Source organism: Gekko japonicus, unplaced genomic scaffold (genome assembly GCF_001447785.1).
Source record: "Gekko japonicus isolate JY-2015 unplaced genomic scaffold, Gekko_japonicus_V1.1 scaffold1416, whole genome shotgun sequence".
Taxonomy (NCBI): Eukaryota; Metazoa; Chordata; class Lepidosauria; order Squamata; family Gekkonidae; genus Gekko; species Gekko japonicus.
In genome coordinates, this window is record NW_015175401.1 from 53,031 (window position 1) to 69,203 (window position 16,173).

Sequence of the window (16,173 nt, forward strand, 5' to 3'; positions counted from 1 at the left end):
GGGGGGGTTGAACACATGAAGCTGCCTTATACTGAATCAGACCATTGGTCCATCAAAGTCTGTATTGTCTACTCAGACTGGCAGAGGCTCTCCATTGTCCCAGGCTGAGGTCTTTCACATCACCTTTTGCCTGGACCTTTAAACTGGACCTGCCAGGGCTCTACCTCTGACCCACAGAGGACAGCCCTTGGTATGGATTACTCTGGCATGTGGCAGATTTGATACTGTCCTGAGGAGAAGTGCCTCCGAAGAAAGTAAGAGTGCTGGGAAAGATAAGCGTGATCCAGGGAGGCTGCACTGCTGGCATTCACCAACAATGGTCCGGTGGCAAGGAGTGGCAGTCTTTTTGAGTGGCAGCCAAGACTATGAGGAAAAGGCAGTGGGGGTGGGGGTGCAAGAATTCACAAGGGTGGAGAGGTAGCTGAACATCATGCACCACAAATTATGTACCACGCATAACTAACTTAGGCTGTGTTTTAGGTATATGATCGGGAAGGCTGTACATGTTCCTAGGAAAAAAGATCAAGTTCTGCTCCAGAAGTTGTGGAAATTATTCAAACTGGTCAGCTGCGCACATTCTTAGTTTGCATAATTTGTCTTGTTTGTGTAAACCATTTCATCTTTCCACTTAAAGTTTCCAAACCAACTTACAAGCAAATATATACCGTGTTTAAAAATAAAAATTCCATACGTTGCAACAATCCTCTAACCCCCCCCAAAAAAAGTTAATATCTGCAGTAAAGTAGCAGAAGGTTATAATACGGGAGTATCTGAACATTCAGAGAAAATAACTCTAACTCTTAAGAATATTTGTGAACTCACATTTCTGGGGTGAGTATTCCAAAAAGAAGGCAGAGATTTGGGGAGTGTTGTACATTTCATATGTTGTTATAGAATCACAGTACATGTGCAGCTCTAAAGGGCTACAGGAAATGGGGGAATGAGAATGATTCTGTATGTGAGCTCCATTGCCCATGTGGCTTTCCTTATAACAAGGCAGAACAAAAGAGGATGCATTTTGCAAATGTGGAGGAGGAGAACATGTCAGGCGTTGGCAGCAACAAGAGTAGTCACATGCAATTTATATGTAGTATTCCAAAATGGTTTGTTGCCATTTTCTTCCTCTGCTTTGTGTGCAGTGTGACTGATTGCGAGAGGTCCATTTAGAAGAGAAGAAAAGATTGGATTTATGCCCCACCCTTCACTACCCGAAGGAGTCTCAGAACGGCTTACAATCTCCTTTCCCTTCCCCTCCCCACAACAGATACCCTGTGAGGTATGTGGGGCTGAGAGAGCTCTTTTGAGAACTGCTCCTGTGAGAACAGCTCTGAAAGAATTTGTGACCAGGGTTCCCTCTAAGCCAGTGGTGGCAAACCTATGGCACGGGTGCCAGAGGTGGCACTCAGAGCCCTCTCTGTGGGCACGCATGCCATTGCTCCAGCCAGGCCCAGACCATCATTAAAGTGTCGAATTCTCTGCCAAATAATGTTAAATAAATGAAAGCATTTGGGATTGCTTTCCTTACTTTGTTTGGATCATCTTAAGTTAATGTATGAGTTGTTTTTTCTAAAGTAAAACCTCAGTATTCAGGTTAAATTGCCGTGTTGGCACTTTGCGATAAATAAGTGGGTTTTGGGTCGCAGTTTGGGCACTCAGTCTCTAAAAGGTTCGCCATCACTGGCTTAAGCTGAGTTAGCCTCCGGCTCACACATTTTTGTCTCTGCTCAGGAAGGAGGGCTCCAGAGCAAACTAATTTATGCAGTAGCCAAATCGCTTGCTCACAACTTTAATGCCAGTAGCTCACAAAGTAGAATTTGTGCTCACAAGACTCCACAGCTTAGAGGGAGCATTGCTTGTAACTGACCCAAGGTGACACCAGCAGCTGCATGTGGAGGAGTGGGGAATCGAACCTGGTTCTTCCAGATTAGAGTCCGCGCTCCTAACCACTATACCAAACTGGCTCTCATTTCGGATTGCCTGTGTTTGTTGCTGAAGTCATTCCCACTACATATGAGGTTTCTCAATGGGAGTCCAGTGCCCAGGCTGTGACCACAATCTGTTAACATTTGCATTGGCTTCAGGTATAGCACTTTGGTGCTATAGCTGTGTGATCATTCCAAAGTGGGACAGAAGCTAAGGATGCAGGCCTAAAACCCCAAAAACAAAAGAGGCATGTGCATAAAACTAACTATTGCCTCAGAGAAGCTTGGAAAAAATAGTAATTTTTTTTTTCCTGGGATGGGGGGATTAACAAGAGAGTGTCATGGATTTCTCATCTTTTAAAACCTTTAAATTGCTGTTGGGTACTTCTTTCTAAAGAAAATAGTTCAGCTTTACCCAGGAAGTTGTGGGCTAGTTGCCAAAACTTGCTGAAGACTTTTTTTCTAATTTGGTTAGTGCAGAACATGAGAGAAAACCTGTGGGGAGTGGCGTCATCCCTCCTTAAAACTCATGGATCATTAGACACTGAACACGGATGTTGTAAAGGTTTTTGCTCCTTAATATTCCTTAGGGTGTATTAAGAGTAAATGGCTCCTTCTCAAAACAATTTCATTTATTTATGTGTTACATTTCTGCCCTTCCCTTCCTCTTAGGAACACAGGGCAGTGTATATGTCATGTTTCTCCCCTGTCCCCATTTTAGCCTCACAGGAACCTTGTAAAGTAAGCTAGGGTAAGAGAGTAGCCTTGGTCCAAGATCAATCCCACTAAGTATTATGGCTGAATAGGAGTTTAAACTTGAATTTCCCCACTTTAAATCTAGCTCTCTATCCACTGTGTTATAACATGTATTCTAATGCCATATGAGGTCTTTTTCCCACATAGACACATTACATGCATATACCTTTTAGCGCCATTCTTTGTAAGTGGGAGCAGCCCAAGTTCCCCCAGAGTTTTTGAGCAGATCTTAAGTGGCACATTAAAAATGTTGAACAGGCTTCCCTTACAGTCAGCTAGCTTAGAACAGTAGATTGTCCTCTGCAATGGGGACAGCCATAAGAAAGTGGGCTTTCTACAGAGCATGCTTGCAGTTCACATGAGATGGTAATGAGGCCCAGCAGGCATGCTGCTGTTTGTTGGTGGTTCTTGACTCTGACAGCTGGGGGAATCACGAGGCCTTATGGGGGAGGGAAAATCCTATCCCTTGCTGGCCCCTCTCCATGCAGTTTCTACTTCTCCTATAAAGCCAGTTTGGTGTAGTAGTTAAGTGTACGGACTCTAATCTGGAGAACAGGGTTCGATTCCCCACTTCTCCACATGCAGCCAGCTGGGTGACCTTGGGTCAGTCACAGAGTGTCTGTTGTAGGGAGAGGAAGGGAAGGAGATTGTTAGCCACTCTGAGATGCTGAGTGAAGGGTGGGGCATAAATCCAACTCTTCTTCCTCCTCCTCCTTGTACTTGCTCAGTCTCCTGCTCTTTCCTAGTCCCTGTACTGACCCCCATTATCCATTTGACCCTCTTTTCTATTTTCACTATCTCTTCTCCCCCCCCCCCACCTGCCGCATTTCTTTGAATCCTCCAAAGGCTGCCAAGATCTCACAAGACTATGTGGTGAAATCTTGCCTGCCATTTTGGAGTGGCAACCTCATACATCTTCCCCAGGGCTGGCTGATGGACCCTTTTTGGTGCATTGAGAGGAGCAACATTTGCCCAGTGCATTGAAAAGGGCCCCAAGAACTTTAGTAAAATCTACAGTAGTCTGCATCAGAGATATGGGCTTCAGCAACATTTTGTGGGGTCGCTTAGCAGCTGCTCCAAAAGGGCCAACAAGATCACAATTGGCATTCTTTAAGGTTTTTAAATCCCACACCATTTTTTAGTTCACACGTTTTATTGAAAATCTGGAGGGGGGGGGTTCTGCTAGGCTTGCAGAAGCACCTAGTCCTAGGTGGCCCCATCATGCAGAATTTTTGGTTCACACAATGGGACTGTCATGGGAATTAGATATATGATGATTACCATTATGTAACCCAGGGATGCGGTCCTTAATGAGCCTGTGGACGCTTTTGAAAGTGGGCACCACCAAAATTGGCTGCCATGAGGGGCAATGATGAAAGGTTGGGAAGTTTAAAGCCAAGCATCCTTCTGTGATGGGGGGGTAGCTATTTCAATATGGGTGCTTCCTGAAGAGGCACAAGTGATGCCTACTGAGGTTTTCTTGGGTACTTTCTGCTCCACCAAGGTAAACAGAGTCAATATTGGCCATTTGCTTTGGGGAAAACAGGTGTTTGTGGGAAGAAACAAGTGGGCACCATGCCACTCCCGGGGACCATGTTGTAAATCGTTGATATAACACAGCTTAACTTTATTTTATTTTGGTGAGTGTGTGTGTTTGTATGCCTGGAAGTGTTGTTTGACTTCTGGCAACCCCTACTGGGACTTTGACATTTCAGAGAGGTGGCTTGATAATTGCCTGCCTTTGCATCCTGGCCCTGATATTCCTTGGAGGTCTCCCATCCAAGTACTTGCCAGGGTCGGCTTTACTTAGCTTCCGAGATCAAGATCGGGCTTGCCTGGGCTATCTAGGTCAGTATTTCCCAACCAACGAATCTCCTGCTAATGCAAACGTGTAAAAATCTCTCTTTATTTCCTAGAATCTGAATATTTGTGTGTGTGATTGTGCATTGTTTGTGTGTGAAGATTTACAGTAAAAGACATTATTCTAACTAAAACTCAGTCTCCTTGTCTGTTACTGGTATTTCTGGAAGAGTGGCACCCTCTGTATATACAGGTGAAAGGTCCTTTAGCTGATTGCTTAATAATAATTCATAATTCCCCAATATTGATAATTAATCCAGAGCAATCAGGCTAACATAGTTGTGGAAGAGACCCCCTCACTTCTGCAGGAGTATACCACATACCATGCAGTTGTGGACAAATTTACATTGGGACCACACAGCGTAGCATTCAGACAAGAATAAACATGAAAGACACTGCAGACTTGACCAACCTGAAAAATCAGCAGTGGCTGAACATAGACTAACTCAAACAGGACACAGTATTTTGTTCCAAGATACTGAAAGGCTGGATAACACTTCCATCAATGGCTATTAGCCACAAGGTATAGATAGGGGCTGTGGGGCAAGTGATGCTCTGTCATCTTGGTGCTTGGGGGGGGGGTCAACAGTGGGAGGGATTCTAATGTCCTGGCCCCACTGGTGGACCTCCTGATGGCACTGGTATTTCTGGCCACTATGTGATACAGAGTGTTGGACTGGATGGGCCTTTGGCCTGATCCAACATTGGCATCCCTTATGTTCCTTATGTTCCACACAGCTCAATTTTAGACAGCAACAAACTGGGGAGAGAATGTTTATCTAGTACAGTATTTATTTACTTTAAGTTCTTTCACACTGTCACAGACTGGATGCCCCATGAGTCTGATCTAGTCAGGCTGCAACCATATGAGTTGGTAGCACTAGTAGTGAAACACTTGACTGCTGACAATCCTCAGATAGTTGACTAAGGAGTTCTTGCTTCTGATACAAGCAGAGGAACAATCTGTACACTGCTAGTGTTGGGCTTGGCATTAGAATGTGCAAATGCCTCTCAAAGTAGTAGCTGTCTGAAAAAAATTGATCCGAGTATGGAATGAGCAAGCAGTGAGCAGCCTGAGGCTCTGTACTGTATGAAGTGAGAGAGAGCAGCCGCCCTGGGATAACTGCGTCCCAGAGTTTTCAATTTTTAATGATGGCAGAAAATGGCTGTTGGCGGTTCATCCAAAAGTCGGGTTTCTCTTATATTCCTCCCGTTCGATTTTTATTGACCCCTTTCACTAGGGGATAATTTCTGTGCCTTATGCATTTTCCACTTGAGGGAACCGACATCGTCATAGTGGGAGGAATGCGGAGTGCATAGCCTTATCAAAAGATGGGGAGCAACTGGGCGGAAAGCTGTTCCCAAGATAACAGTGAATGGAGAGGTTGGGAGGAATATCACACTGTGCTTTGTGAGGATCTGTCCTCCTTGCTTATCTGCTTGTCAGCTTCTTCCTTAATCCACAAATGATGGTATCCTTTTCATGTCTGCTAATGATGCAAAGTTGAAAAGGAATGCAAATGTTGTAGAAGACAGGATTCATATTTCAAACGACTACAGCAATACCCTAACATTCAGCAGTAATGCCTGTAACTCGTTGCACAGTCTAAAGAAAACCAAGGAGAAATATGGAATGGGTAAGGATGTGAAAGAAGCCTGGTTGAATCACTTCAAAGATCCATCTAACCCAGTATCCTGGTTAGTATCCTCTGGGAAGCCCACAAGAGCAGCACCCTGTAGCTCGTCCCATTCCCATTTGATTCTGATTGGCCCTTTGCCTCAGTAGTTGGCTTCCACATGTTACAGTACAGTGAAAGAGCAGTTAGGGGAACAACAAGTTGGACAAAGGATTTGGGAAGCTGATGTGTAAGGACAAGCTGCAAATGTAGACTATGTTTAAGAGTGATGATTGGGAAGTAGCTTCAAACATCTGAAACACAAAGGAGAGTTACCCACAAATCGACTTGGATGAAGCCCTGGATGAGAAATTAATGATAGCTGGAATGTTGATTAATGATATTTTTAAGATGGGCAGACCTAAAGCATTTTCTACACACGTACTGCGTACGTGTGTGATTTACGTACACGTGTGATTACGTACATGTATGGCTGTGAACGTGTGTGATTTAAAGATTTATATGTTGTCCTCCCTTACCCCTTTGGATCATTGTTAGTCCCGTGTGTATTTGAGTAACTGTAAATCGCTCAGAGCCAGCAGCTCTGCAGGATTGGGCGATTAATAAATTGAAAGATTATTATTATTATTATTATGATCAAAAAGCGTGTCCTAGAAATTGGTTAAGAACATGAGAGAAGCCAATGTTGGATCAGGCCAATGGCCCATCCAGTCCAACACTCTGTCACACAGTGGCCAAAAATACCAGGTGCCATCAGGAGCTCCAGCAGGTTATAGTAGTCTGATCCTGAGAGCCCACAGAGTTGCTCACCCCCATCTTTATTCTGTCTTTTCCAAGATCTTTACTCCCCCTGTATATACTGTCTTACCATCCCACATTACTATAGAGCTTTTTCGTTTGCAAGATTGAATATTATACTTACAATGGTTTTACAGGGGAGATTCTTGAATAGGCCCTGTTCTGACAGAATCTGCCCTTCTGGCCTTAATAGGATAGAGGCATCCTTCCATGCCCTGCTTGAATGCAGGTTCTTTGAGAGTATAAGGGATCACTATATCAAGCCTACACTCTGGAAACCCTGGCTCTTTCGCTCAGCGATAAGGATCCTAACTTTACTCTAGCAGCTGCAAAATTTGTCTCAGTCCTTTTAGCCCTTACATTAAAAAAGACGCAAGTGTCCTCTTCTGTTCAAGAGCTGTGAATCAGTGAGCTTCTAAGGGTATAAAATGAAAGGACAAATTGTCTACTGACATGGTCCTGCTTAGGAGAAACTCCTCCTTCTCTATTTGGCCCTTTGGCAAAACCTGTGTCCTTAACGGAAACTATGAACTGGTATGTTTATAACTGCATTTGCCCACATCTGTATTATTTTATTAGATTTCTTATCCCATCCTTCCTCCATGTAGCTCACAGCAGTGTTATAAGCTTCTTTTCTCCTACCCCAACCCCAATTTTATCCTCAAGCAGGCCCCAGGTGGTGGATGAGGCAGTACGGTAGTGACTAACACATGGTCACCCAATGAGTTTTGTGGCATGGGATTGTACGTCCTTCTCTTCCCTCTGATTCACCCACACTTATGAAATTTATTGTAAGCATCGTGGGGCAAGGATTTACAGACGGATTTAGGCAGAAAATAAAATTGGCTAGGCAGAGCGGAACTTCTTCTGCAGGAGGTTTTAATAGAGCACTTCCTGTGTTTAGAGCATTATGCCACTGGAGAGGGTGAGATTAGATGACCCTGGAAGGGGGCCTCTTCTCCACCCCTCCCCCATTTGGTTTAGGTTAATAAATACTGCAGTGTATCTAGACAGCGCTTGCCAGTGCTACTAATGGTAGCCATAGTTCAAATCATTTATTCAGGCCTTTGTTGAAAGGCCACCGAGATAAATCTCCAGCCCCATCTGCCCCTGAATCGTAATTGCAAAGGCTTGCATTCTCTGCCCTTTTCCTTATTAGACTCTGAGAGCACACATGTTAATCTTGATAAAGATCTCTAGAGCCCCGTCTGCAGTGACGGAGGAACTGGGAGGGGGAAGGCTGTGACAGATGTGTGCTTTTGTCAAGGGCGGCTTATAATCCTCTAGCTGTTCGGTTTCTAAAAATGAGAATTGGGTTGGGTAACAGACTTTGTACAGTGTTGTGTCTCTCCGGATGCATAATGGAGACTTGGGTTCCAGCTGTCTCCTCTCTTTGCAGAAACTGTCTGTCTTGTGAATCTAAAGATACGTCATTGTCTCTTTGATCCCACCAACCTTTCACCTCTTTCTCCCAGGAGAACTGCTGAGTCAGCCCAGGCCAGAGGGAGTGGCTGAGATCATCTGTCCCAAGAATGGAAATGAGCGAGTGAATGTGGCTTTGGTATATCCGCCGACACCAACAGTGATCAGCCCTTGCTCCAAGTGACCTCTGGAAATCGCCTGTCTTTGCCCCCTGTATAAGGACACTCCAACACCCTGTAATCAAACAAGCCCCTGCTAAGCATTTTTGGAAACATACAGCCCAGAGATGACTCTGATTTGTTTTTAGGGACCTGGACATTGCAGCATGGGGAAAAAGGTATAGTGTAATATCCTCTTGCGAGTAGAGAATATTTGCCCTTGGAGGTCTTGTTCTGTGCAGGCACTGAAGCTAAACTTCAGTGTTTCGTGAAGGTTTTTTTCCCTTTCATGGCATTTGTACCTTCAAAGTACCTGTCCCTTCATGGGCTACAAATGGATGCCTGTCCTTTTTTTGGATGAAACGTCTGTGCCTGCCATAATTGCAAATGCTCTGAAATCTGCCCACAACACCTGCTCTGGGCAAACAGTGACAGGATTGGGATGACCTAAGTTGAGAGCAAGTTCAAAAGTTACTGGCGTGCAGGGCTTTTTTTGTAGAAAAAGCCCAGCAGGAACTCATTGGCATAATAGGCCACACCCAATAGCAGAAACTCATTAGCATATTGGGCCACACCCCTGACAGCACCACTCATTGGCATATTAGGCCGCACCCACATGTTACCAGAAGTGTGGTCATCCAGCCACACCAACCTTTTGCTTCTTATTCTGTTTACCTTGTTTGTTGTCAAAACCCAGAGCTTTTTTTGTAGCAGGAACTTCTTTGCATGTTAGGCCACACACCCCTAATGTAGCCAATCCTAATGAGTTTCTGCTGTTGTGTGTGGCCTATTATGCTAATGAGTTCCTGCTGGGCGTGGCCAACTCGGGAGTCAGCCGGACCTCCGTTCCTGTGCGTCCCTGCCCAAAAATAGCCCTGCTGGCGTGTCATGGCCAAAATACAGTGCCATCCGAAGCAGAGTCACACCCTTCAAAGCCTGTTGACTTCTGTGGACTTAGAAAGTATAGCATTGCTTGGGATGGTAGCGATTGTGTCTTCATACATATCTCATCAGACGTTGTCATTTCCCCCAGTCACTAGGTGGACAAATTCTAGTACTTTGGTTGAGGCAGCGGGCATCTGCTAGACGGCCTCCCTGTTGCTGTCGCAATAGACTGCTATTAACAAGACCTTTGTGGCTCGGCTTCGGCCCATTCATTCCTGGCCGTAGGAACTGAAAATTGAAATTTGCTGTACTGCCCACTTGAACTGTTTTAACTGGTTTTATTGTATTAATTTAATGTTTGATATTTATTAACTGAATTGTTTTAAGATTCTATTGGAATCTATTGCTGTGACCCGGGCTGTCCTGAGCCCGCTTGCAGGAAGGGCGAGATATAAATCGAAGTAATAAATACTCAGTTAAAACAAAAAAAGAACAGTTCCATCCTGTTTTTAGCAGTTGGGGGAGTGAGCCTGGATGAAGGAGGATGGGAGCAAACAAAAGGGTTTAATTGACAGGAACTAGCATTTTGAGTGGGATGTGCTCCAGAGGGGTTCATACACTGGAAGGGATTAAAGCATCCCCAAATTAACTGTATTTCATCATTAGATGTAAACTGGTTTGGGGATTCTTCTGGATTAGAAGACACAATAAAAATCAAATAAGCACTTTCTGTCACTGAAGGAAAAGGAGTCTCGTAACCTGACAGTATATTAAAAATGTTTAGGATGTTGAACCAATAAGGACAGACTACACTGCAAACTTGTCCAATATATATAGAATGGCAGGTCTCTTCTGGTTTTCTTTCATTCTCTCACAGCCCTCACCAAAATTTGCAGAATTACATTAGCCCCAATAGACATGTTTCAGGCGGAGTACAAGCAGGGCATCACCATCATGCCCTTATAGGGTATTTCCCTGGGGCATCTGTCTGGCTGCTGTAGGATACAGAGCGCTGAAGAAAACGGTTCTCATGGCAAGCCTGCATTTTTGGCTTAGCTCTACATACTTTTGTTTAGAGTTGCTTTTGTTTCTGGCAGAGGGGATATAATGGCATGCATATTCAGCACTGTAAGCCTTATAACCCTTGGGGGTTCTCCCCCCTGTCTTTTTTTGTGCACAGGTTAAAGGGAGCAGGGTGTGTCGAAAGCTACACATAGGACTGGGCACAGTTCTACAGTCTGGCTGAACTGATCCTTTACACCAGTCATGGGTTGGAGTTGTGCATTCACAAGAACTCTCTGCGGTAGTTTGCTGAAGCAGACGGTACGATGAAGCGTCCCCATCCTAAACTCCCCTTGAACTTTTGCGTTCACTCTGCTCTGAAGCCTCTGGATGGTTGTAATTGCCTCACCATGGCGATGCCCTGGGACTGAGAAATCTACAGACCTGTGTTGTGCACTTGTTTGGACCTGTTGATGAATGTAAGATTGTGCTGTCGTCATTCAGATGTACTCGAAGGAATATCTGCTGAAAAGGAAATATTGAGAACTTCCTATGGCTATTCCCATGCAGGTAAGTTTTTTTTTTTAATTGATCACAGGATTCCTCGGGGCTAGCTCCTGGTTTTCATGGGCTTCTTACCTCAACCTGGGCAAGCGAGAACATCCTGATCCTTAATGGACTCTCTTGACTGGCTTTGTGAGCAGCTGGGAAGGTGGGTTGGAGCGTGCATTGAGTCCAGCCCATGGCCTTGTCAGCCCTTCAGCTGTTCGTGGACCCCAACTTTGTGCCAACATCTGGTTTTTCCAAAAGGGTATTTATTCAAAGCTTCTTTAAAGAGCCTGTTCCCACATAACATACTCACAGATCAGTGTGTGCGAAGGAGCCATCATAGAAAGAAGTGGCTACATCTTTTCAAATGGTCCAATGTCAATCCTAGTAATAATTTTCAGTGTTGATAGTTCACACTTTCAGCTCAGAGTTCTCAAGTGTTTGGTAAAAGTGAGGAGAGAATAAGTACTAGATGCAGATGTGTGAACAAACTCCAAAGGACAGTGGTGTGGAGTGGAATGCGATCTGAGTAGCAGCAGTTAAATCAGGTTGTCCAATTAAAGCTTTTCTTCTAGCAAAGTTAACTCTTTCATTTTGTTTACAGGCTCCTATTTTTCTCTTGAAGAACCAAACTAAAACAGGCATTTACGGGGAAAATCCATTTTCAACTGATTTTTCCTAAGAAGAGCTAAACCTGGAGTTTCTATTTAAAACTTTATGAGAAATGCACGTCTTTCTCCAGGAAACATTTTAATTTGGTAAACAGTTAAACTCAATTTAAATCTCATGTGCTCCCAACACTGCATATCAGTAGGGCTGTCCACAGAATCAAGAATCTTTAGTGGCTTAATAATCTTCCTTTGAATGGATTATTTGATCAATTAAGCGAGTTAATCACCATTGCTGCCATCGTGATTTAGAAGACTTCACTTTAAATCTGCATATTAATTAAAGTCTCCAATCTAGATCCCTTTTTTGAGACACTGGAATAAGCATAAGAACTAGCATATAAATGTTTATTGTTCATTGATAAAAGGAAAGAACATCTAATGTTTTCTTTTTAATTGACTATTATGTACCTCACTAACTCCAAAACAACCCCAGTTTTACTTTTTAGATTGTAGTTCAACTAACTTTAAAGTTTTTCCTTGCAGTTTAAAAATTGCCTTTACTAATGTATTTATTTTGAAAAATTTTATGCTGCCTCTCCACAGTCCTGCTCAAGGCACCATACAAGTAAAAACAGTATCCTTAAAACCATCATAAATTGTCAATATAAAAGTAAAATGAGTCGTTTAGAGCTATAGTTGATTAATCTACTGATTAAATGAAGTAAAGCTTGTGAGGTTTTGGAAAGGAACACAGTTAGAAAAATTTAATGCTGTGGAAAACACTCATGGCACCAAGTTCTCCCTAAAGGAATAACTACATGACAAGTTCTCCAGAGAGGGCCTACCAACCCCTAATGACAAGTTCTCCAGAGAGGGCCTACCACCCCCTACACCTCTCTCTCCCAGGTTCAGTCAGGGTTACCAGTCGGTCAGGCTGTCACACATCGCTACCTTTCTAGTCTCTTTTAAAATCTCTAGAGAGCCGTGACTTTCACCTCTCAGGTCTTCTTTCTCACTCACAGAGACACCAGCAGACAGAGTAGCCAGCCTCCTTTTATAACAGGCCCTTGCTCAACCACTTCACAGAGTTATTGGGGTTGGGGACTCATACACTGTTCGATTCACACACGCTGCCACCATTTATTCCTATCCTAAAAATATAAAAAGACTGAGATCTTCCCTGGTGCGTGTGTGTGTGTGTTTCTTTCCCTCAGCCCAAAGAGTTACAAGGAATTAACTTTTATTTAGGCTGAAGAAAATAAGGTAGAGGTTACAATGTTTCTTTTCCCTTCAACTTCTGAACTGTTTCCCTGTTCCAGCATTTGAGGATGTTTTGTAACAAATTGACTTTTCTTCCCATTTAGCTTTAAGCTGCTCTTCACCTCAGCTTCTCTCAATCAGACATACTCTTTACTCTCTCTGACAACTCTCAACTGCTGTTTTCCAACTGTTGACTCACCAGCATTCTCTCATCTCCCATTGGTTGCTCCCAGGGAGAGGCAGAACCTAACCTGTCTGTCACACTGGGGGAAACAGAATGTTGGACCTTCAGACCGATCCAACGGGGCTTCAGCTCACTCTAGGATACTTGTGCCAAGAGATGTATGGGTTGGTGTATAAAGCAGTTGATCCTACTCATCTTACTGTTAATGAAACTCAAAAATAACAAGAGCTTTAGTTTGCCATGGACTACTTATCACCTGTTTAGGTAGCAGCTGTTCTGTAATCTTTGCCCATAACATGCGTTTATGTTCGCAACCCGTATTCAGTTTACTGTTAAGGGGGAGACAGCCCCTCTTTCTCCCTATAGAAGTTTTGTGTTTCCTTTTGGCTTGCTTAAAGGCAAACTGAAAGTCTGAATCCCATCTGTATCTTCAGTGCAGCTGAGAGAAGGAAGAGGCGGCAGGAAAGCTAGATAAATCCTTTATGCTAGAGATGTTAATACCACAAACTCTTCTTTAGAACGCCTGGATCGGGAATCAGTTTGGATATTGAATATCGTTCCCCCCAAAGTTCCGTGAGTTTTTTTTCTGGAAAGGGAAAATAATTCCTATGGAATGTGAAGGCAAGTTGCTTTACAACAAACAGGAAATGGGCCTCCCTACTACTGGCCCTCCTCCTTCCTCTGAATGTCCCTTGCCTTCAAGCCCCACTAGGGGTCGCCAGAAGTCAGCTTGACTTGATTGCTAAATAAATAAATAAAAAGAAGGCTCTTAAGCAATGCAGAGGCTGAGCCACGTACATCAGCTGGTCAGTGGTGTGGTATTTTCACATGGATCCTTGCTAACTAGCATCCAAGACTCTGCATGACTGAACAGGTGTGCAAGCAGTGTTCTGGCAGTTGAAACTGACACTTGGCTTACCAATGTTGAGGAAAAGAGAGCATTCGGTATCGATCCATTCTAGCTTGTTTCTAATGTACTGATTAGATTCTTATCCCATTCTCTCTCCAGTAGAGATTTGAGGCAGCCTGTGGGCTTCCCTCCTTTCCCAATTTTATCCTGATGACAGCTCTTTCAGTTTTCAAGCTAAGAAACAGAAAGTATCCAAAGAAATGGTGGGAGAGTTGAAATGCAGTCTCCCTCCTCAGCTCTGGCTTGACTCTCTATTTTGCAGGCTCTCTGAAATCGCTTTACTGATGGGTGCATTTTGAGCAGCTACTGTGTCTACTTCGCTAAGGCTGAGTCTTGAGTGGCCAAGGAAGGGCTGTGAACAAGCAGGGAGATATACCAAGAACAGACCTTGGCGGGCGGGAGGGGGGCTCCTAATCTCTTCCATGAGGAGCTAGTGAAGAACCTTGCTATTCAGAGATGGTGCTCCTCTACTAACAATGCTGGGTGGAGAATGTTTTTGATATCTGCAGGACCGCCTCTCCCACTATATCCCCTGAAAAGCACTGCACTCATAAGATCAACATCTGCTGGTGGTCCTTGGCCCAAAAGACATACATTGGACCGCCTCTCCCACTATATCCCCTGAAGAGCATTGCACTCATAAGATCAACATCTGCTGGTTGGTCCCTGGCCCAAAAGACATACATTTCGCCTCGACCAGAGCCAGAGCTTTTTTGGCTCCGGCCCCAACCTGGTGGAACACTCTACTCTCCCAAGTGAGATCAGGGCCCTGTGGGATCTTCTTCAATTCCGCAGGGCCTGTAAAATGAAGATGTTCTGCCAGGCCTTTGGTTGAACCAATGGGTGTCCAGTTATATTGGCCTCCCCTGCCTCACCCCCACTCTGGCCTAGTATGACACCTGATCAGAGATTACTGGTGGTGATTCCCCACTGTCCAGCTAATTAATCACGGGCACACCTTTATATAGATCTTATTGGAGCACTACGCACTTATGCCTACTTGCCATCTTGTATGCTGACTTATTATTGTTTGTATAAATTAGTCGATAGGGTGTTTTAACTGTTTTTAAATGTTTTACCATTTGTTGTAAGCCGCCCTGAGCCCTGCATGCAGGGGAGGGCGGGATAAAACTCTAACAAAATAAATAAATACATAATGTGCAGATTCTTTGCTGTAAGCATACTCTCCCCCCCCCTTTTTTTTTTTAGTTTCCCCATAGGAAGAAGCTAACAATTCTGTGGCTGCGTTGTGCTGTGGAAAAGGACACGGAATCAAAAACTGGAAGGACACTTTCCCAGGGACTGAATACATACCTTAACAAACCCAAAACTGAAATGAATTTTTAAAGTAATATATTAACTTGCAGAAGAAAAATGGACTTGGAGGATTCATTGCTCGACCCACGGCGTCAGGATCGTCCTCTAACAAAGAGCTGCTTGCCAGCCAACAGAATGGGTTGAAATGCTTCTCAGGGATTATGTTCATTGTTGTAGTTGAAAAAGCAACAACTGCAGTCACAATCTGGGGTACTCCATTTTCAAGTCTGTCTAATGTGAAAAGAGGGGTCACTTTGCTACGTTCACTGCTGTTCAGTGTGGTTGTTTGGTGTGTTTTTTTTTTAAGCATCGATCTTTATTTTTGTAATAATGCAAGTTTTTAATTATCTATGCAGTTTACAAGTTCAAACTGGGTGCGAAGTGAAGCATGGAGATTGTGCTAGACCGGCCGCTGGGTTCTTAACTTTGTTGTCAAAATAACGCATGTTATGTATCATCACCGTTAAAATATCACACACCTTTACACAATATATACGTCAGTTTTCACTGCATTTATTGTACAAACTGCTTCACCAACAGTAGCACAGATTCTTCTGGGATTGCCTTTGCCTTCCCAGCGGGAAATTCCTGGTTTGCAAGGGCTGGGATACCAAATTTAGTATGGCAGGCCGTCCACTACAGCATTAGTTGGCTTTTTATAGTGGTAGATTGGAGGATGTCCAATCGCATGAGAGCCACAACACAATGGGAAGGAGAAGGGCCGTAGCACAAGTTGAAAACTAATTTGTGGCAGATCCGTAAGGTAGAGAGCAGCAAAACAATCCTGAAATCATTCCAGAAGGTCCCCCAGGAAAAACGGGCAGGAAAACTGAGCTAGCAGCAGGATTGAAGCCAGACATCTCTCTGCACTATATAGCCGCTGGAGTCTTTGAGAACTGTAA

General features: G+C 43.9%; 1 protein-coding gene across 1 annotated transcript in view; it reads left to right on the plus strand.

Moving 5' to 3' along the window:
* MFHAS1 (malignant fibrous histiocytoma amplified sequence 1) overlaps nt 1–15,811 on the plus strand; it is a 59,211-nt gene extending 43,400 nt beyond the window's left edge. The window contains exons 2-4 of the mRNA XM_015425706.1: nt 8,449–8,732; nt 10,619–11,010; nt 15,164–15,811. Coding sequence (XP_015281192.1) covers nt 8,449–8,579 — 131 coding nt within the window. The 3' untranslated portion in view covers nt 8,580–8,732; nt 10,619–11,010; nt 15,164–15,811. The remainder of the gene's footprint in view (nt 1–8,448; nt 8,733–10,618; nt 11,011–15,163) is intronic.
* The last annotated feature ends 362 nt before the right edge of the window (nt 15,812–16,173 follow it).